This window comes from Cavia porcellus, unplaced genomic scaffold (assembly GCF_034190915.1).
Source record: "Cavia porcellus strain 051 isolate PalLab524CR breed Dunkin Hartley unplaced genomic scaffold, mCavPor4.1 scaffold_6, whole genome shotgun sequence".
NCBI lineage: Eukaryota > Metazoa > Chordata > Mammalia > Rodentia > Caviidae > Cavia > Cavia porcellus.
Window position 1 is genome coordinate 66,547,856 of NW_026947489.1, and position 22,325 is coordinate 66,570,180.

General features: G+C 36.9%; 1 protein-coding gene across 4 annotated transcripts in view; it reads right to left on the minus strand.

The window, feature by feature from the left end:
- Nucleotides 1-22,325, minus strand: part of Acaca (acetyl-CoA carboxylase alpha) — a 308,031-nt gene that overhangs the window by 224,078 nt on the left and 61,628 nt on the right. For 3 of the 4 annotated variants that reach the window (XM_005003514.4, XM_003469462.5, XM_063249601.1), the window contains exons 2-3: nucleotides 6,516-6,562; nucleotides 1,809-2,061 (exon numbers count right to left, since the gene is read on the minus strand). In XM_005003514.4, coding sequence (XP_005003571.1) covers nucleotides 1,809-2,061; nucleotides 6,516-6,562 — 300 coding nt within the window. The remainder of the gene's footprint in view (nucleotides 1-1,808; nucleotides 2,062-6,515; nucleotides 6,563-22,325) is intronic. The other variant, XM_013152137.3, reaches the window with a different exon arrangement.

Genomic DNA, 22,325 nt, shown 5'->3' on the forward strand with positions numbered 1-22,325 from the left:
CAAGTCACGACCCCACACAGATCCAAATGACCCTGGTAGGGAAGATACCACTACCAGTATTAACCTTAGGGTCAACTTTTAGTGAATTATAAAGTAAAAAACATTTACATCAAGACCTAACCCCTTTTCCTTGTTACTAATTCCTTTATACCCCGAGGTTAGATATAATACTTTCTTCATTAATACCATAAAATCAAATTTGTATGAACTACTTATATAATTAAGATACTTGTATGGTCAGGGAAATGGAATAGAAAAGTTCCTGAAATGGAATGGAAGCATCTGAATTTGAATTCTAGTTTCCTGGCCATTCAGTCTTAGCTAAATTATTTCCCTTCTTCAGTTCTTAGTTTAATCAACTATGAAAACAAAAAGTAGCTAGAGATAGTGGCACATACCTATAAACACAGCACTCTGAGAGATGAAGTGAGAGGATTGTATGATCATGTCAGACTGGGCAACTTAACAAGACTATGCATCAAAAGAAAAAAAAAGTGAAGGGTGGATTTTATTGTTGAGAATGTAGCTCAATGTGAAAGCCTTGAATTCAATCTTCGGCACTACCACCAAAAGAAAAAAGTATTAGGCTAAATTATCTCTCTGGATTCACTGCAATTTTAGGAACCCATGAAATAAAACAATAACTTGCTGTATGTCTTTTCTTTTGACCTCAAAGATAAATACCAATAATTGCTAACACACACAATTCCATCTTTTAGAAGCCAGGATTCTAAGCGCCCAGGGGATAGCAATAATGCAGAAGAGTCACCCCAGCTAGATCCAATCTTAGATTTTACTATATCTGTATCTTGAGTATATAAAATAAAATTGAATTATTTTATGACCCATTAATAACCGAGGTACCAACATAATAAGAGTAGCAATAACCACCCTAAGTTATGTTTAACTAGGCTTGACCTATAATTTTAACATTGGATATACATTAAAATCACTCAGACAGCTTTGTAAAATACTGCCCCAGTTCCAGGATAAGCAAATACCCAGTGAAATCAGACTCTAGAGATCCAGCTTATTTCTTAACCACTCTCCCAAGGGATTCTGTTGAACAGTGACCCTTTAATCTAAGAACTGCAAAGCAAATGACTAAAGATTAGTAGCTCATACACTTGTTGGAAAAAAATCCAACACCAATAAGTAAGAATAGTCCAGTGTCACTATTTACTAACATTCTCAATTATAGAGATTCTGTTTCTACAGAAAAAAAAAAGAGAGAGAGAGCTCTGTAAGAGCCCCTTATTCATATCATTATAATTCTTTATTGAGGACTGGCTCTACTAGAAACAGAATATAACTTCCTGACATGATGAAGCAGTTTAAAGAAAAATTACTACAAATTTTCTCACTTCCACAGAATTCCTATCACTCTTCAAAAAAGTTAAGTGTTGGGCTGGGGATTTAGCTCAGCGGCATAAGTGCCTTCCTTGCAAGCAGGCAGTCATGAGTTTGATCCCTGGTACCAATACAAAGAAAAACACACACACAAAAAAAAAAGTTAGGTGTTAAAGTAGAATAGAGATTGAAATTCCCTAGCCTAATTCATTCACTAGATCTCACTAACAAATCTATTATGTATGAAAGACATGAAAAAGTTGACAAAAACACTCAGAAAGAGAAAATTGCAAAACCTGCAAAATATATCATTTTCCAATTACTCATTAAAGGTATGCATCCAATGATGTTGGAAGAGGTAACACAATCTTGGCTAGTATTCTTAGTGTTTTCGGAACACAAGCAAAAAACGAACAAGACCAGTCAATTAAGTTAACTAGTAAACATGTCTCTCTCACCTTATGTGTGAGGCCAGGCCATCCTGTAAGCTAGAGATTCCCAAGTCAGAGAGTGTATCTGAGCTGCCAGAAGCTGGTGACAAAGAGCCTTCCTTCTCCTCCAGTAGGTCCAACTTCACCAAATTGCTGATCTCATCTTCTGAATTATCTTCAGACACAGAACCAATTATGAATCTTGAGTGCTGGTTCAGCTCCAGAGGTTTGGCCAAGGAAGATGGTTCATCCATTATTCTTTTGAAATAAGCTCTGAGAGCTATGAAGAAATTGAAAAATGACTGAGCAACAGGTTACAGACAACGATCTATAGCTGAAGACACTGAGAGGTTATATCTAATAAACTTCAACTGACCCTTGGAAGCAAAGTAAGTTTGAGAATTAGCTTTTTTAGCTATTCTATGTCAAGGCCTTTGTTTCCTACAAGGGAGAAAAACTGAGGTCATAATAACTATGCTAAAAATTAAAACTAGTTTACGGGGGCTGGGGATTTAGCTCAGAGGCATAAGTGCACACACACACAAAAAAGATAAAACTAGTTTACTTCCCCTTCCCCCCAAAAAATACTTTTCAAGAAATTTAAGCCATCTCCAATCTCTTTACTAATTTAGTGAGATCCAAATGATAATTAATATAATAGGGATATCTTCATAGTGTAAAAGCTGATTATTATGAGGTTGAACTTTCAGTTGTGAATATTGGGTGTAATATGTGATAAGGGTTTGGAAAAACTGACAGCTATTTGTAACTTGTTTAAAATATATAATGATTCCAAACACCATACACTAAAAAGTTATGAATTTTACATAAGTACATGCCTTTAAAGCAAACGCTAGATGTGCCACTATACCTGGTTTGTTTCATTGTTTCTTAAAATCTTTGTATATTTTGTGAATTTTTTCTTAAACTACATCTTTTTCTTATTGGTATATGTTTGTAGTACATAATGATTACATTCCTTTAAAAAGCTGGTACATGTAACATAACCCATCTTAATCTCTTTTTTTAAATCCCTTTGCCTCTTCTTCCTCCCTCTTTCTCAATCTTTTGGACCCCTTCATGTATGTGTGCATGTGTATGCCTATGTGTGTGTGAATATATATATGTATTTATACATATTTATACTACATATTGATTATGTTCCTCATAGGGACTTGGTGCATGTACACAACACTTTATAATTCCCCGTTTTAAAAATGTTTATCTCATTTCTCTCCCCTTTCACCTCCTTCCCTCTATCTGGGTTGCCTTCCCATATGCGAAAGACCCATCTTACTATTTCTTATTGTCGATTTTTATTTTGTTTTGTTCTAAGATAGGGTTTTGCTATGCAGTTCAAGCTGGTCTTGAACTCACTATGGAGCCCAGGCTAGCCTTGAACTCCTAGCTTTCCTCCTACCTCAGCCTTCTGAGTGCTAGAATTACAAGTATATGCCACAACACCTGGCATATCTTTTAGTTGTTCTATATATATATATATATTACAAAATGCATATACATTGTGTTTCTGATGTAAGATGCACTATTTAAGCTTACGTGCCTGATTTATTTCACTTAACATTATAGTCTCGGAGGCAGAGATTTTCCTATAAATGACTCAATCTCCTCCTAGTTGTAGAGTAGTACTCCACGGTAATAAACTATATCTTTTAAAAACTCACCCCACAATGTCTGCTTCTAGCTTTGAAAGTTTAATAAGAGTACATATTCAATTTTTTTAAGTTGAATTGGTAAAGAAAGTGAACCTGCTACTCAAATTAAAATCTATAATCAAAGTAATTGTAGGCATCATCTACTAGGACCTTACTAGTCAGGATTAGATACTGCTAAGTACTAACTAAAAAAGTGAATGAAGACCAAAGCATAGTTCAGTCAGGCATGATGGCACACTCCTGTAATCCCAGCACTTGGGAGGTTGAGACAGGAGAATCCCAAATTCAAGCTCAGGCTGGGGTACATAGCAAGTTTTAGGCCAATGTGAACCTGTCTCAAAAACCAAAACAAAAGTTCAAAGCCCACAGAAAAACCCAAACATAATGAAAAAATGTTTATTCTGCCCCCTCAAAAATCCTATTTAAAAATTTAAAAATACCTACATGGTAGTACACACTTCTATTCCCAGCACTCCAGTAGGCTGAGATAGAAGAAGAATAAACTGGAGCCTTGGCCTGAGCAATTTATCAAGAACCTGTCTCAAAGTTTTAAAAAACCTACACATAAAGACAGCATTAACTTATAGCTTGACCAATCATTTTAATTCAGAAAATACTGATTCCCAATTCTAACTCTGAGGTACTGTAAGACACTGGGTAATAATAAATGTATTGGGGCTGGGGATTTAGCTCAACGGCATAAATGCCTGCCTTGCAAGTATGCGATCATGAGTTCGATCTATAGTACCAAACGAAAAAGACAAAACAATAAATAAATAAATGCATTAAAATATTTTATGAATCACTTTGAGGTATAAAGGCAGGTAGAAGGAGGGCTGGTGGTGTGGCTTGGTTAGTAGAGCACTCATCTAGTGTGTAAGGTCCTGGGTTCAATCTCTAGCAAACTCTGCTAGCGCACACACACACACACACACACACACACACACACACAAGCAGTGTTCCATCACAGACAAGAAAACCAATATTTTTAAGTGTTTATGAATCATCACTAAACATGTTAACATTACAAATGCAGAAGTATTTTGGAATACTTTATAAATCAGAGCTTGTTTATTTACAGAAATACAGCACCAGTAAACACTGGACCAAGTGGTTCCTGGGTCAGCAGCAGCATTGGCGCCACCATCACCTAGGAGCTTATTAGAAGTACCAATACACTGACATACATCAACTAACTATCAAAATCTACAGGTTGGGGCTCCAATAATCTGTGTTTTTACAAGCCCTAAAGTTTGAGAATCACTGTGCTACAAGAATGAAACAATAAAACAAATTGCTAGAAATGTAAAAGAAAAAGGCAAAAGCAAACTATGAACATTTCTCAAAAGTGAGTTGGATATTATTTCAACTAACTTCTACTTCTTAGTGATTTTTCCCTTTTCTGGGTGTGTTATTGCAAACTGAACCTGCTAACCCTTTGGACTCAACTATATTCCCAGCCCTTTTGACTTTTACTTTGAGATAGGACCTCACTAAGTTGCCAAGGTGGGTTGTGAACTTGCAGTTCTCCTCTGTCAGTCTCACACAGTGGTGGCGTTACAGGCTCTGTTGTCATACCTTGGTTTATGATATAACAAGAATACTTAGCTACTATGCACAAGGCCCTAGGTCAAATCCCCAGTACCCAAAACAAACAGCAACAACAACAAAAAAGAATCCTAAAACAGAAAAGTTTTAATGTTTAAATTTACTACACAACATTAGATTTTTCTTTTCTTTTCTTTTCCTGTAGTACTACACATAGATCCCAGGCCTTGTGTGCTAGGCAAAACTCTACCACTGAGTTTTATCCTCAACTTGATTTCTTCACAATTTCTCCAATTTGTATGAAGAAGTTCACTCTAGAAGCTTACAAGAAAACTACATCATTTAAAAAGCTCAAGGTAGGGGAGAAGCCAAAAAGGAACTTTATAAAGAGGGTAGAGGATCTGGAGGTCTGGCTCAGTGGCATAAGCGCCTGCCTACCAAGTGGGAGGTTGTGAGTTCAAACCTGGTACAAGAAAGAAGGAAAGGAAGAAAGAAAGAAAAGAGAGGTAGAAAGGAGGGAGAAAGACAATTCCAACACACTGATCACTCTGAAGAACATCAAACAATACAATAGCAATAAGCCTATTTCACATTTTAGGAAGGCTTAAAAGTAATGGTGTAGCCACAAGCCTATGATCCCAGCATTCAAAGCAAGCTGAGGCAGGAGGATTGCTGTGAGTTCTAGAACAGCCTGGGCTATATAGTAAGTTCAAAAAAGCCTGAACTACAGAGTGAGACCCACTTTCAATAAAAACAAATAAATAACAGTAGATTAAAAAACTAAAATTCTGGGCTGGGGATTTAGCTCAGCAGCAAAAATGCCTGCCTGGCAAGTATGAGGTCATGAGTTCAATTCCTGGTACCAACTCCCTGGCCCCAAAAAAAGCCCTAAAATTGTGTCCCAACTAACAGAAAATAATAGCTGCCTTTTTCACAGGAGAAATAATAAGGCATTAAGCGTACACTCTAGTTTACAGTCTGATTCAAATTCAACAACCACATACATAAAAAGATAAAATCCATGAAAAATGACTCCTTGACAGAACAAAAAGAAAAGGCTAATAAATAAAAAGTACAAGGAGACCAGCTTCAAGTTTTCTTTTCCTAGTTAAAAAACAAATGATAAAGGCAGCTTCCTCTAATGATTGCATAGATTAGAAACAGATCAGTTTTAAGAGCAAAAGAACCTGTCCAGCAACCAGCATCTGTACAGAACAGCATTCCCCAGAACAAGCATGTGAACTACCAGAAAAGAGAGGTCATGTATGGAAAATCACTGAGTAGCCATCTAGACACTCTAGAAGATACTCCACAGCCTGCCCCAATTACACTGATTCTAGTTCTGAATTACATGGTACTGGAACAGTACCATTGTCAGGTTCCTTGTTCATTTTACATTGTTCTCCCTAGGTCTGTCTGTATTCTTTGCAGAATGTAACTTTTAACATAAAACCCCACAGTTTAGTATTTTAGCACATAAAATACAAAAGAATGTTATTTGTATGTAACTGACCTCTCGTAATTCTTACTGTCTGGGCAGATATCCGTCTCCAAAAAGAACTGAAGAGAAAAAGAGAAATTTAAACATTTTTAAAGATCAATTCCTGTTTTGTTAACCACAATACAAAATTGACAATATTCAAAAAAATTAACAAATTCAAAGTATCTTTTCTTAATCTATTATATTTAATTTGAAGCATAAAGTTCAAGTAGTTTACTACCAATATTTGTTGAATTCTACATACAAAAACATATATTCAAAGACTTTACGACAGTATTAAATAACAGCTCAAGCTTACGGTTCTATAAAGTAATTTTTCCAGGAAAACTCTATACTCAATGAATACATTCCAACCTTTAACATTTCCAGTACTTCATTAAAAATGAGGCAGTCGGGGAAGGGCATCACTACATTCTCTAAAGCTGAGTTAGGTTCTGATTACCCTCTGAGTGGTTAGTTACATTGACACTCCTTCCCATTATACGAAATCCCTGAAATCTTTGAGATTTTTTGTGCTTTATTTTTTTTTTTATTTATTATTTTGAAGGTAGTAAAATACAACAGAACAAAGCCAATTGAGACAGTGTAGTGAAATTGGTACAGAACTTCACAGCAGGTTATCGGGCTAACAGTAATAGGTATCACAGTATATCTCATTATCTTCACAATAGTAGTTGTTCTTTCAATTATGTATAGCAAAATAAAATGAAGAACATTATAGAACTTATCAAAAACAGTATATTGAATAGAACAGTACCATTATCAGAATAAAGCAAAACAGTAGTAAAAATATGTGTCTTCAAAAAGATGATAGAAGGAAATCCCCTTATTTGCTATATTGTATATGGTCAGCCTCCCAAGAGATGCTATATCTCTGGTTCCCATTTGCTAAAGGGGGCAGAGAAGTGGAATGTTTGACTCTGAGCCCATGCACCAGTAGGCTCACTATTGCTTCACAGGGAGGCAGGCTGGTGCTTGGTTTCCCAGCGCCCTAAGTTCCAACATGGTGTGGATCTCAGGAGTGAGTCACTGGTGGTTCTCCCCCTGGGGCGGTTGCAGCCTGCCACACCACAGCCACTTACCAAGAAGGGGAACTGCTTGCTTTGTTTCCCAGCATCCTAACTTCCAACATGGTGTGGATCTCAGGAGTCACTGGTGGTTCTCCCCCTGGGGCGGCTGCAGCCTGCCACACCACAGCCGCTTACTAAGGAGGCGAGCTTGCTTGCTGGTTTCCCAGCATTCTAAGTTCCAACAAGGCACAGATCTCAGGAGTTGCTGGTGGTTCTCCTCTTGGGCAGCTGCAGCCTGCTATACCACAGCTGCTTACCAGGGAGGCAAGCTGCTTGCTTGGTTTCCCAGTGTCCTAAGTTCCAACACGGCACAGATCTCAGGAGATGCTGGTGGTTCTCCCCCTGGGGTGGCCGCAGCCTGCCACACTACAGCCACTTACCAGGGGGGCGAGCTGCTTGCTTGGTTTCCCAGCATCCTAACTTCCAACATGGCACAGATCCCAGGAGATGCTGGTGGTTCTCCCTCTGGGGCAACTGCAGCCTGTTTGTTTATTTTTGAGACAAAGTCACACTTTGTATTTCAGGCTGGTTTTGAGTTCACTATGTAGTTCAGATTAGCCTTGCACTTGCAGTGATCCTCCTGCCTCATCCTCTCAAGTGCTGGGATTACACATGTGTACCACCATGCCTGGCCCTAAACTCTAAAGAACAAGAAATTTATAGTCCCCAAATACTGAAGTTTGTTCTAAACCAATAATTATGTGTAAGAATCACCAAAAAAAAAAAAACACACACACACACACAAAAACAATAACCTGGGAGCTTTTCAAAACTACACATCTAAATTCTATCCCAGATCAGCTGGCCATGGTAGTGCAAGACTGTTACCCCAGCAATCAGGAAGCTCAGTTAGGAGGATCACTTCCAAGTTCAAGGCCAGCCTACACTATGTAGTGAATTCAAGGCCAGCCTGAACTCAATGAGATCCTGTCTCAAAAAATCAAAAAGTAAAAATAAGTAAATTCTATCCTAGATCTACAGAATCGGAACTGTCGAAAAGCGGCCCACAGATATGAATCTTAAATTCCACTGTCTAATGTACTGATACCAATCTGGGCTACAGAATCACTGGTCTAGAGCAGAAAAGAAAAGGAAAGATCCTATTACACTGATAGGGAAATCTGGAACTTCTAAGAGCAGAACCCCAAATGACAAAGAATAACATTTTGGATGAACTATCATGTACCCAAATAATCATGTAGCCTGAGATACTATTATTCTCTACAAGTGTTAAGAGAAAAAAAGGAAAAGATAAGAAGTCTACATCAGGTAACCAAAAGTGCAGCAGAGATGTAGTAAATCCCAGATTTAACTTCTGAGTCTATGAAGTATTAAGAGTAGAAACTTGAACAAATCATTTAACATCTCTAAGACACTGTGTCTATAAAAATACATGGAAAGTCATATTTGCCTCTTAGGACTGCTATTAAGACTTGAGAAAATAGGACTGGGGACGTAGCTCAGCAGCACAATGCCTGCGTGCCAAGTGCGAGGCCCCAAGTTTGATTCCCAATACCAAAAAAAAAAAAAACAAAGGTTTGTCAGACACGGTGGTGCACACCTATAATCCCAGCACTTGTAAGGTAGAGGCAGGAGGATCACCTTGAGTTCAAGGCTAGCCTGAACTACATCATGAGATCCTGTTTCAAAAGCAAAAAAAATAAAAAATCAAAGGTTTGCCTTTGTTGTTGCTGTGTTTTTTGAAGTAGTAGGGACTAGACCCAGGGCCTTTGCATTAAGCTACTTCCCCAGCTGATTTTCTATTTTGACAGAGGGTTTCACTAAATTGCCTAGGCTGTGGGACACCCCCAACCCACTCGTCCAGAGGAACTCAGGAAAATGTCAAGGTGAAGGAGCGAAAGGCAATCTCTGGCCTCTAATCCAAACAGAACAAGTCCAAGAGACATGGACATGGGAAAAAGCAGAAGTCGCACACCTGAAATTTCTGAGATAATGGCAACTGAAGTAAAAAAACTACTTCATGAGGCTGTAAAAGAAATCAGATCAGAAATATCTCAGGTAAAAGAAGAAATGACTGGGGCTGGGGATTTGGCTCAGCGACTTAAGTGCCTATCTGGCAAGTGCTAGGTTGTGAGTTTGATTCCCAATATCAAAAAAAAAAAAAAAAAAAAAAGAAGAAGAAATGACAAACATAATAAAAGAGTTGCTGAGTGTTTCTAAAGAAGACACAGGTGGCTGGGGATTTAGCTCAGTGGCATAAGTGCCTGCCTTGTAAGCAGGCAATTGTGAGTTCGATCCCTGGTTCCGAAAAAGACCAAAAAAAAAAGACGACACAGGTTAGAGAGAGAGAGAGAGAGAGAGAGAGAGAGAGAGAGAAGCATAGGAGAATGAGGGAAAACTTGAATGAATAACATAGAGAATTGGAATGCATGAAACAGACTCAAACAGAGATGCAGGAAATTAAACTATATTGAAAGCTGGCAAAATCACTTGAAGATGGACTTTCAGACCTTGAAGGCAGGATGGCAGCTAGCAATCATGAAAGATCTCTTAAAAATAACAAGGGCCCAGGAAATAGCAATTCAACAGCTGCAGGATGACACAAAGAAAAATAATTTAAGAATGATAGGTGTCAGTGAAAAAGCAAGAGCCAACACAAATGACATAAAGAGATTATTTACAGAAGTAATAGCAGAGAACTTCCCAAGGATGGGAAAAGGATCTGACATGCAGATAAGTGAGGTATATAGCACTCCAAGTAGCCATAACCGAAATATATCTATACCCAGACATACATTAATCAAGATTCCAGAAATTCAGCACAAGAACAGAATATTAAATGCTGTCAGAGAAAAGAAACAGATCACCATAAAGAAAAACTCATTAGAATCATGACAGATTTCTCAATACAAATCATTACGTCAAGAAGAGCTTGGAGTAAAGTATTTCAAGTCCTGAAAGAAATAACTTTCAATCCAGACTGATGTACTCTGCAAAACTATCTTTCAAAATTAATGGAGAAATAAGATACTTCCATGATAAAGAATAACTGAAGGAATTCATGACCACCAAACAAACCCTACAAAGAGTACTGAAGACTATTCCTGAGAAATAAAAATGACCAGTCTCGCAGTTACTGATAAAAGTATCCAAGTCATTACTTCTCTTTCATTCTTGAAACTTTATTGATAAATCTTAGTGGATTTTTGTATTCATTAACCCATAAGATTATGTATATATAAACATTGGGGGGAGGGCACCAGGGATAACCCCTAATAAGGAAAAAAAAATTATTTTCCTCCAAGTTTTAAATTTTAAATAAGCACATCTGTTCCAAACCATACAGATACTCTATATTCAAAATTAGATTGAGTACCTAGCTAAACTGGCTGTAGATACCAACCATAGTAGTATACTTGCTAGGTGAGGAAACACAGAACAAGGGTAATGGAGATGTAATGGTGAGGAAAGAGACAATGAACATTTCCTAGAATGAGAAGACATTACCGACAAGCTGTGGGAGAAAAATCAAGAAGCTGGAAGTACAGGTGAACACCTATAGTACCAACACTCAGGAAGCTGAGGCAGGAAGATCACTGCAAGTTTGAAGCCAGTCTGGGCTACACAGTGAGTTCAAGGTGAGCTTGAACTTCACAGTAAGACTTTGCCAGAAAAAGAAAAAAAAAAGGAAAGGAGCAAGACAAAGTAGTAACCATTGCAGAAGGAGCATCTGAATAAAGAACCAGATGGTATGATATAAAGACAAGACATGAGAAATACTAGAAATGAATGGTCACAACAGAGTTCAAGGTCATTTTCTTCAACAGACAACTAGAAACTTCATTTTTTAAATGGTTTGTTTTTTTTTTGTAACTTTGTTTCATAAACCAATACAGTATTTTCTTAGGATACAGAGGTCAGAGAAAATAACAATGGTTATAGCCCTCATATCTCAGTCCAACAATAAAAACTATTTTCCAAGATGAAAGTGATGCAAATTTCTGTATCTTTCAAGAAATCTTTAAAGAAGCACACATCTAAAATCCCAGGATTTTGGGAGGCTGGAGCAAAAGGACTGCAAAAAATGGCTGGAGATGCAGCTCAGTGCAAAGGCCTTGGGTTCAATCTCCAATACAAAAAAAAAAAAAAAAAAAAAAGTAAATCTTTAAAAATGTGGTAGTGTAAGCCTGTAATCCCAGCACTCAAGAGGCTGAGGTGAGAGGATCATTACAAATTCGAGACCAGCCTGGGCTACAAAGTGAGCTCAAGACCAGCCTAAATTGCATAGTAAGACCCTGTCTCAGATAGTGGAAGGAATACATACCCATTTCCAATACATACTTGAAATCTCAGTAAAACAAAAGGAAAATTTTTTAAAAAGTAAAAGCCACTAAAAGATTAAAAAAAAAAAAAAGAAAGAAACAACAAGATCATTTTCTTGGAAAGCAGAAGAAAAGAGCAGTAAGTGATTATGTAAACCCAAGAAAACTGAATTGTACTCATTTGTGGTAAACTTACATAGAATAAGTACAACAGATACCATAAAATCTCCAAAATGTTTCACCTATGAAGGAGCCAAATAAGAGAATCAACTGAAATTTTTCAAAAACATCAGGTCATTAAATTTTTCTCCCCAACTAGTGAAACCAGAGCCTGCAATTTCCATCCTGAGATAAAAGACTTGTATGCCTATAATCCCAACACAGAAGGCTGAGGCCACAAAAGTTTAAGGCCTGCTTGGGTTTCAGAGATCAACGCCAGCCTGGACAATCAAACCAAACCATTGGACAAATGTTATTAGAAACAATATATTTTCATACTATAGTTACCACAAGTGGTGCTGGAGATACAGATAACCAGTGCCGCAAACAAAAAAGTCAATAAAAGACAAACATCATGAAAGACAAAAAGGGAACAAAGAAAAAAAATTGTTCTAGATTAAGAAAACTAAAGACACACTAGGTATGGTGCTGTACTCCTAGCAATTCAGCACTTGGGAGACTGTGCAGAAAGATCAAACAGTAAAGTTCGAGGCCAGCCTAGGTTATATACGATATTTCCCTCAAAACAAGACCTAACTAGAAAACAAGCCCTAGCACTTTTTAGGTTGCTAATACTGTAAGCCCTATCCCCAAAATAAACCCAAGACTGTCAGCCAGATGGACACATTTAGTGCATCTAATGTAACATTCAATGGATGTACTGAATTATAATATTAATATGGAATTAAATATAAACATTATTGATATTAATACTTTTTTAAAAATAAGATATAATTAAGTATTCATAAATACCCAACTGGGTGCCAGTGGACAAGAGATAAACAATTGTGTAAACGATACCATGCACATGTGATAACGAACAATGCATTCATGTGAAATAAAAAATATATTTTCTGAATTTTGGGTGCCTGCAATTTTTTGTCACTTCTGTGTGGACCCATCATTCTTAACTGTCATCATTTTTGTGGTCACTCTTATTTCATAAGTCTTCAATTAATACTTGGTTTAATGGTAACTTTGTAAAGCCCAAGTCATGACTTTGGTGAAGAATTCCTAAGGTAACATCATTGATGTCAGTGTTGCCAATGCACTACCAGCAGGCTATGTAGACAAGATGTGCTTATTTAAGGAAGGCTCTATTGCTGAACCTGAGAGATTGGGGCCAATGAAAGGAATGAAGGCTGGGGGCTGGGGATCCAGCTCAGCGGCATAAGCACCTGCCTTGCAAGCACATGGTCCTGAGTTTGATCCCTGGTACCGATAAAAAAAAAAAGAAAAGAAAAAGAAATGAAGGCTGGAATTCAGGGTTTGTTCTAGAAGATGACATATCTGTATCTGAATAGATGTTTATACATGAATACGTACATTTTTGTACAGGAATCAATGAAGAAATTTAAACTGGGGCTGGGGATTTAGCTCAGCGGCATAAGCACCTGCATTGCAAGTTTTGTACGGTCCTGAGTTTGATCCCTGGTACCAATAAAAACGAAAAAGACAAAAAAAAAAAATTTAAACTGTTGTACATGAAAAAATAAGACCTTTAAAAATAATCCCCATTGAGTTTTTTTGTTTTTTGTTTTGTTTTGGTTTTTTTTGGTACCAGGGAGCAAACTCACAATCTCATGCTTGCCAGGCAGGCACTCACACCCCTGAGCTAAATCCCCAGCCCGCCACTGCATCTTTGGAACAAAAGTTAACTCAGTGGTTTAAGAACCTGCCTGGCAGCAACAAGAAAGGCTCCTCGGCCCCCAATTCTGAGAAACAGGCAATAGCAGACACCGCACCAATATACATAAGGCACCATATAGAGAGCCTCATAGACCAATTCAGGAATGAAGTTATCAATGACCTGAAGCTAGAAGTATGCAGAATAGTTAGAGAAATGCTAAGTACCACCCAAGAAAAAACAGGCAGTGGAATGGAAGAACAGAAAAAAAGGGGAGAATTGTTTGATGGAGAAAACAGAGAAAGCATAGAATACGTGAAACAGGTTCAAAGGGACTACCAAGATACTAAGAAGTCTATAGAAGACTGGCATAACAGCTTGAAAGAAACTAAGGACAGACTATCTGAACTGGAGGGCAGACTTGTAATATGGGAGAATGAAATGAAAAACTTCTTAAAAATAACAAAGAAACAAACAGCAATAATACAAAGACAAGAAGATGATAAGAGGATCCATAACCTAAGGATTAAGAACATAAAAGAAGAAGTAGGGACACAAACAAGTGAACTACAAAAGCTACTCACAGAAATAATCCAGGAGAATTTTCCTAATTTAGCAAAAGGTAAAGATACTCAGATGTATGAGGCATACAGGACCCCAGCTACCTACAACCCAAACAGAGCAACACCCAGGCATATAATAATAAAAGTTCCAGAAATTCAATACAAGAACAGAATATTAAAAGCTGTAAGGGACAAGAAACAGACCACTTTCAAGGGAACACCCATCAGAATTACAGCAGATTTCTCGGCACAAACCATCAAATCACGAAGAGCGTGGGGGGAAATAATTCAAGCTTTGAAAGATAATAATCTCCAGCCAAGATTGAGATATCCTGCACAACTGTCCCTGGAAATTGATGGAAAAACAAGGTGCTTCCAGGATAAAGAGGAACTGGGCGAATTTGCAACCACCAATTCAACTCTACAGAGAGTATTGCAGGATATTCTAAAAAAAGAAAAATACAAAGAATCCAGAAATAATGGCAGAGAGGCCACAACGAATGGAGCAGAGAACAAAATGAAGAAGACAAACTGACAGCTACTAACAGAAAAAGAGCTCAACAGAAATGAGGCAGAGAAGATTGGATGATAGGAGAAAATGACATCTTAATAGGTAATACTGATTTAGTATCATCTTGTTTTGAAGTCTCATCTAGCTTTTGTCCTTCTGTCTCCAATGGTCTAAATAGGTTGTATCTTACTGGATTTTATTATGTATGATAGTATAAGCAAAAACCTTGTAAAGACAAGGAGATTATACAGAAACCATTATTCATTTTCTGTTAGTCGATTCTAAATACTCTGTAATGCTGTCATTCTCTTGAATGGTTTTACATTGTTTTGATATACTTAATGCTACAGTATACGAAGTTGTACTCAAGGATTTCAAAGAAAGAGACAATATGGTAACTACTTTTAGGTTAGGATTATCTGGTGGTGAAACACTATTCTGCTTAAATGGTTATGTTTTGATCTGCGCTGTTTCATTGTTATGCCCTCTTTTATCTCAATCTCCACTCCATTATTTACTTTTTTATCTTTATCCTTTTAATTAAAGGAAAAAAATAGCAGGATATATTATAGTAACCCACTTTGACTTTTCATTACCTTGATTTAAAGCCCTGTATTACTCTCACCATCTGGTTTTTAACTGATGTTCCCCTATTCTGTTTTGCTGGATAGTATCAGGTTCGAAAGTTTAGGCATCAGCTGTGAAGATAATGAGATTCATTATGACGCCCATTCTTGTTGACTTTTATCTACTTTTGAAGACCTACAATGTCTCCAATGTTTTGGTTTTGTCGGTTTTATTCTTTACTGTTTTGTTCAATTGTATTATAACTAACAATATAGGCAATTCTATTAGAGATAGCGGGAGGCATTATAGTAACCATTGTTGATCACCTTGTATTATGTTTTTACATTATCTATTATGTCCACCCTTTTGACTTGACCAATTCTGTTCTGTCACATTTGGTTTTACTCTCTTCCAAAAAAGTAATAAGAACAGTGGGAGCAATGAAACCCAAAATGTGTAATAGTCATGGTACAAAAGAGAGGAAAAGAAAGTGCTCCAAACTATATAACTGCATGCATATTTAAGTGTATAAGATAGAAAATGATATCACAGAATTTTATTGGATCAATGAACAGAACTGTTTGCAGTATCATTGATGGAATGTCCACTTTACAAGCTTTAATTTTGTGACTTGAACAAGTATTTCTAAGATGACAATATGTAATCCATTAACTAGTGATTTCCTACTGTTCATTTTTTTCTGTAAATCTGTATAACTTGTACCCTTTCCCTGCTTTTTTTTCTTTTCTCCTTAAATAAAATTAAAAAAAAAAAAAAAAAAAAAAAAAAAAAGAACCTGCCTGGCAAGTATGAGATTATTAGTTCAATCCCCAGTACCAAAAAAATAAAAAATAAAAATAAATTAATAACTACCCAGACTTATTTTATTAACAGTAGTGAGATCCAGGGGCTGGGGATTTAGCTCAGCGGCATAAGCGCCTGCCTTGCAAGCAGGCTGTCGTGAGTTCGGTCCCTGGTACCGATAAAAACAAAAAAGACAAAAAAAAAAAAAAAAAAAAAAACAGTAGTGAGATCCTGTTTTTTTTTTTTTTTAAAAAAAAGACACCTGGAAATTAAATATAAAGCATGGTTCTCGACTGTACCATGAATTAAAAACATCTGCAGTTTTAAAGGTGTTAGAACAAGTGAGCATAAGCCCCTGCCTTGCAAGTGCGCAGTCATGAGTTCAATCCTCGGTACCAAAAAAAAAAGAATATTAAATTTTAGAGGTATAGGGGCTGGGGATTTAGCTCAGCAGCATAAGTGCCTGCCTTGCAAGCAGGCAGTCGTGAGTTCGATCCCTGGTACCGATAAAAAGGAAAAAGACAAAAAAAAAAAAATTTGAGACATATAGTAATACTGATAAGGAGAAACATACAGAAGTATTTACAGGTGAAACGTCATAAGGTTTTTCAACTTTGGAATGATTCAGAAAAAATATGCAAATGTATACACAAAAAAACAAATGTGGCAAAATATTAAAATTGGTGAATCTCAGTCAAGGGTACAGTGATACTGATTGTATTACTCTTTATAGGCTTAAACTCTTTCAGAGTAAATTGAAAACATTTTTATTTCCCATGTAGTCTTTCTGAGAATACCACCAGAAGATATTCTCCAACAAAATGAAGCATTAAAAAATGTGGAATATATGGGAAATAACTTCTCCGCAACAGAAGAAAAGAGAACCTGCAGGATGATAGACAGAAGTCAGTACAAGATGACTGCTAAGTACCCAGTGCAGAGGGCAAGGAGAAGAGTCTCACAGATTTTACAGAAGATAATGAAAATGTATTTGCTCCAGCCAGGAATAATGGCACACACTTGTAATCCTAACACTTGGGTGGTTGAGGTAAGAGGATTGCCTTGAGTTCAAGACCATCTCAAAAAAACAAAAAAAGAAAAGAAAAGAAATAACCACCACCAAAATCCAAACAATGATGCAGAAAATCTCAGTAAGTTATTAAGAAATCAGTAACATTAAATGTAAATTAATACATCTGATAATTCTTTTTTTTTTTTTTTGGTCTTTTTCCTTTTTTTATCGGTACCAGGGATTGAACTCATGACTGCCTGCTTGCAAGGCAGGCGCTTATGCCGCTGAGCTAAATCCCCAGCCCCACATCTGATAATTCTTAAGAAACTAGTAACACGGTACCTATGCAACTAGGTAATCATATGACAAAGTAAGGAGGGAGAACGTCATTGAATATTTTTGAATAATATGAATGTGTTTGTTGCTAATGTGTGGTATACCAACTGAAGATTTTTTTTGGTACCGGGGATCAAACTCACGACCTTGCACTTGCCAGGCATGCGCGTATGCTGCTGAGCTAAATTCCCAGCCCCTAGCTGAAGAATTTAAATACTTTCCCAAATTAATCCATGCCAGTTTGATACTTTATTTTAATCTGCCTGAGCCTTTAGATAACTGAAATATTATTTGCTTATTTATTAGTACTATGTGTATGTTTTACTGTGTAATTGACTATGAGTTATGTCCTCCATGAAACTCAGAAGTTATTCTATCTTCCAATTGTCTTAGACCCACCACCCCAACACCTCACAATGCCACATAAACACTAGCTTCAAAGGCTACTTCATCAGAATCCAAATTATTTGATTTACAAAGCTTAGAGACATTTGCCAACTGTTTATTTCAAATACTATTCTTTAGAAAGTTTAGAGACTTCACAAACCAATTTTGTGAATTTAAGAAGCTGTGGTACCAGGCCAGGGGTTTAGCCCAGCAGCTGTGGTACAGCTAAGCATGATGATGCATGCTGTAATCCAGCACTCGCAAGACTGGGACAAGAGGAACACAAGTTCCAGGCCAGGCCAGCTATACTACACAGGAGACCTTGTCTCATAAAGACAAAAAAAAAAAAAAAAAAAAAATTAAAAGTTGTGGTGTTATGCAACAATTACTGACACTCATAATTTTATTTCATAGACCAGTATCAAAGACAGTGAGATTATGATTCAAGTGTATTAGTAGTTACTTTCTAAAGAGTCTCAAGGATAAGAATTTCTTTGGAGAAACCAGGCATGGTGTTGCACACCTGTAATCTCAGCATTTGCGAGGCTGAGGCACGAAGATTTCTGATTTTGATATCAGCTGGGGCTACCTAGTGAGTTTAAGGCCTGCCTGAACTACATGGTGAGACCCTCTCTCCCTCAAAATTGAACAATATTTCTTCAAAGAAGTTTTTTGCAGGAGGGTCCCCAAGTTGCCTGAATCTGATAAAGCTAGTTAACAGGTGGAGATCTGGGGCTGGAGATATTTACAAGTCAAAGCAGTTATCTTTAATCCCTTTGAAGTTACAACAGTTTAGGTAGTTTCAAATTGAAAGTAACTGAAGAATTCCTGGTTGGGGGTGTAGTTAAGTGATAAATCATGTGCTTAGTATGCATGAGGTCCTGATTTCAATCTATAGAATATGCACATGCACCCGCACACACGTGCGTACACACACACATACACACTTGACCCATAATGTATTAAGTCAGATAGTGATATGATACAGCTAGAAGTTTTCAACAGAAATATCAGATAAAAAATATTAAGTGTAAAATTGAACTAGCAAGTTCCTTACATATTTTCCAATACTAAATGTTCTATTAAGTTATTGCACTTTATGAGATGGAATTAAAGAAAAATTAAACAATTTGTTTTACCAGGAATTCCACTAAATGCTGAAACATAAAACACAACCAGCTATCCATCATTATGTTGGTGCTGATCTGTTGATAGTACTCCTAATAAACATTAAGAACTTATCAAGCTTTTATCAATCTACTATTTTCCAACTTGGTATATGTAAATACATACACATACATGTGTTAAAATCTGAATTAAAACAAATTCTAAAAAGTTAATGCATGTTTGTAGTACATGTTTATATTCTTTGTGTGGAGTTGGTACACATACATAACACATTTTTTTTTTTTTGAGACAAAGTCTCACTGTGCAGTATAGGCTGGCTCTGAACTCAATATCTAGCCAAAACTGGCCTCCAACTCAAAATGATCCTCCTGCCTCAGCCACACGAGCGCTAGGACTACAGGTGTGTGCCACCATGCCTGGCCAAGTAACACATTTTAATTGCTTTTTTCATCCTTTTCCTTTCCCTCCATCTGCACTCCCATTTGAGAAAGAGCTGTCTCTCTACTTTTTATTATCTTTTGTTTCTGCGGTGATTTTTGGTTTTGGTTTTTGGAAACAGGTACTCACTAGTTTAGGCTGGCCTCAAACTCATGGCAACCCTCCAGTCAGCCTACTGAGAGCGAGGCATGTGGCACCACATCCAGCTATTTTGCTCTTTATTAATTCTTTTGGTCAGTCATATGTCATTTAAGAGAAACCATATGATACTTAAGCGTGCATGTTGTCTGATTTATTTGACTTAATATATTATGGTTTCAAGGTGCATCCATTTTCCCACAACTTTTATCTGTCTTTATGACAGAGTACTACTTCCCTGTGTATAAATACCACATTTTAGGGCTGGGGATTTAGCTCAGCGGCATAAGCACCTGCCTTGGAAGCAGGCAGTCGTGAGTTCGATCCCTGGTACTGCTAAAAACGAAAAAGACAAAAAAAAAATAAATACCACATTTTGTTTATCCAGTCATCTGCTGATGGATATATAGGCCACTTCCAAGATCTAGCTATTATGAATTGTGCTGCTACAAATATGGATCACTATAAAATAATGCCCTAAAGACAGATTTGAAAGCTGTCTACAAAAAAAATGATAACTTTTTTTTTTTTTTTTTGGTCTTTTTCCTTTTTATCGCTACCCGGGATCAAACTCAGGACTGCCTGCTTGCAGGCGCTCATGCCGCTGAGCTAAATCCCCAGCCCCCAAAGATGATAACTTTTAAGAAATTTCTTTAGTTGGTCCATTCTACTTTTATCATAGGGTACAGGTAAGTATTCATAAATAAGGCCTTCTATTCCATCTTCCCCAAAACTGCTTTTAAAACTTCGCGAGTTCATTCAGAATATTCAAACTTTATGTTACCTTTTCAAAGGAGAAGATCACTTTTATAAGATTATTTTATCTAGGATGGTTACTTCATAAGTAGTATAGCTATACAATTTAAATTCCTGGTATCAGGGAATGGTAAATATTATTTATGGTGATTCCTTATATTCATAAAGATGGGGCTGGGATATAGCTCAGCAGCACAAGTGCCTACCTTAAAGTGCAAGGTCCTGAGTTTGATTACTGGTACCAAAAAAAAAAAAAAAAAAAAAAAAAAAAGTGGGAAACCCAGTTTTGGTGGTACATGCACATAATCCCAGCACTCAGGAGGCTGAGAGGCAGGAAGATACCTAGGAGTTCGCAGCCAGCCTGAACTATATAGTGAAACTCTTTCTCAAAAAAAAAAAAAAAAAAAAAAAAATTTAAAAGGATGTGGAGAACTGAGGATGTAGGTCAATGGTAGAGTGCTTGTCTAGCATATGAAAGACCTCAAGCTAGATCCAGCATCACAAGAAAAAGAAAAAAGAAGGATGCATAGCTAGATGTGGTGGTGCACATCTGTAATCCCAACACTCAAGCAGGATGAGGCAAGAGGATTGCCACAAATTCAAGGGCTGCCTAAACTACATTAGAAGATGGTGTCTCAAAAAAAAAAAAAGATGATAGTAGGTATGCTGAAAAGATACCATGAGTTTAAGTTCCAAATAACATCATTGGAAGCTAGGGTCAGTTGGGGCTACCAACTTTAGGTAGAGTGTTTAAGACTACTCATTGTTGAAGGTTCTTTTCATTTACCCCCTTAAATGTGTAGACTAGATGGCTTAATGATAGCTTGAATAAGTAACAAACTGGTAACAAACTGAACCATTTGAACATATTTAACTAAGATTAACTAGCTTAGTTGAAAGAATTTATGCAGATATAGTCTATATACAAGCACAAAATTCTTGTAACACTATTTTTGATAGTTTCCCATTTACTTAATTAATATTCCCTGAGTCCATTAAATTCATATAAAATAGCAAATACTCGAGTTTTGAAAAAAATAAATGAAACAAACAAAAAATAAAGCAACAAACAGAAGTTAGCTAAGCAGCAAAAGTTAGCTGTTAAGGTGGAAGACCTACGAAAACTATTTGAAAATAGTAGTCACCTCAACAGTTATCAAAAACTTTTTCAGTCACTCTGCAATGTTTATTCACTGCTTCATAATCTTACAATCTCAAGGGTGTGGAAAGATTATTATTAATCTTTAAGAACATATTCTAATAATACAACCCAACTTTTTTTTCAACTGTCAAAGATTCTCTCCTCCCCAAGTGGAAATACTCATTTCCAAAGTATTATTCCACTATATACCTCTATATTTATATCTATATGTAGATATCTATATATCTCCACACACATTTATATTAGTGGGAATCAAACTCAGGGCCTTGGGCTTGCCAAGCAGGCACTGTGCCACTGAGCTACATTCCCAGCCTGTTTCACAATTTTTATTTCTACTTCTTCCTTTCAAAACCACTACTAATGAGCTGGGCATAGTGGTGCACTCCTATAATTCCAGCACTCAGGAGGCTGAGACAGAAGGATCCTTGCAAGTTAGAGATCAGCCTGGGTTACAAAGTGAGCCCAAGGCCAGCATGAACTGCATAGCAAGACCCTGCCTCAAAAAGACAAAAAAAAAGGTGGAACAAGGGAAATTTTAAATTACAATAAATAAAATTAATTTAAAAAACCATTAGCCCTTGGGGCTGGGGATTTAGCTCGGCGGCATAAGCGCCTGCCTTGCAAGCAGGCAGTCATGAGTTCGATCCCTGGTACCAGTAAAAAGAAAAAAGACAAAAAAAAAAAAAAAATTTGCCCCATACCAGTCCAAAAGACATGTTAAAAAATAATAATAAACCCAATTTCCTAGTCATTGACAGAAAAGAAAGTACTGTACTGTGTTGCACAGTGCGCTACACCTGAACCTGTTTACACAACACTTT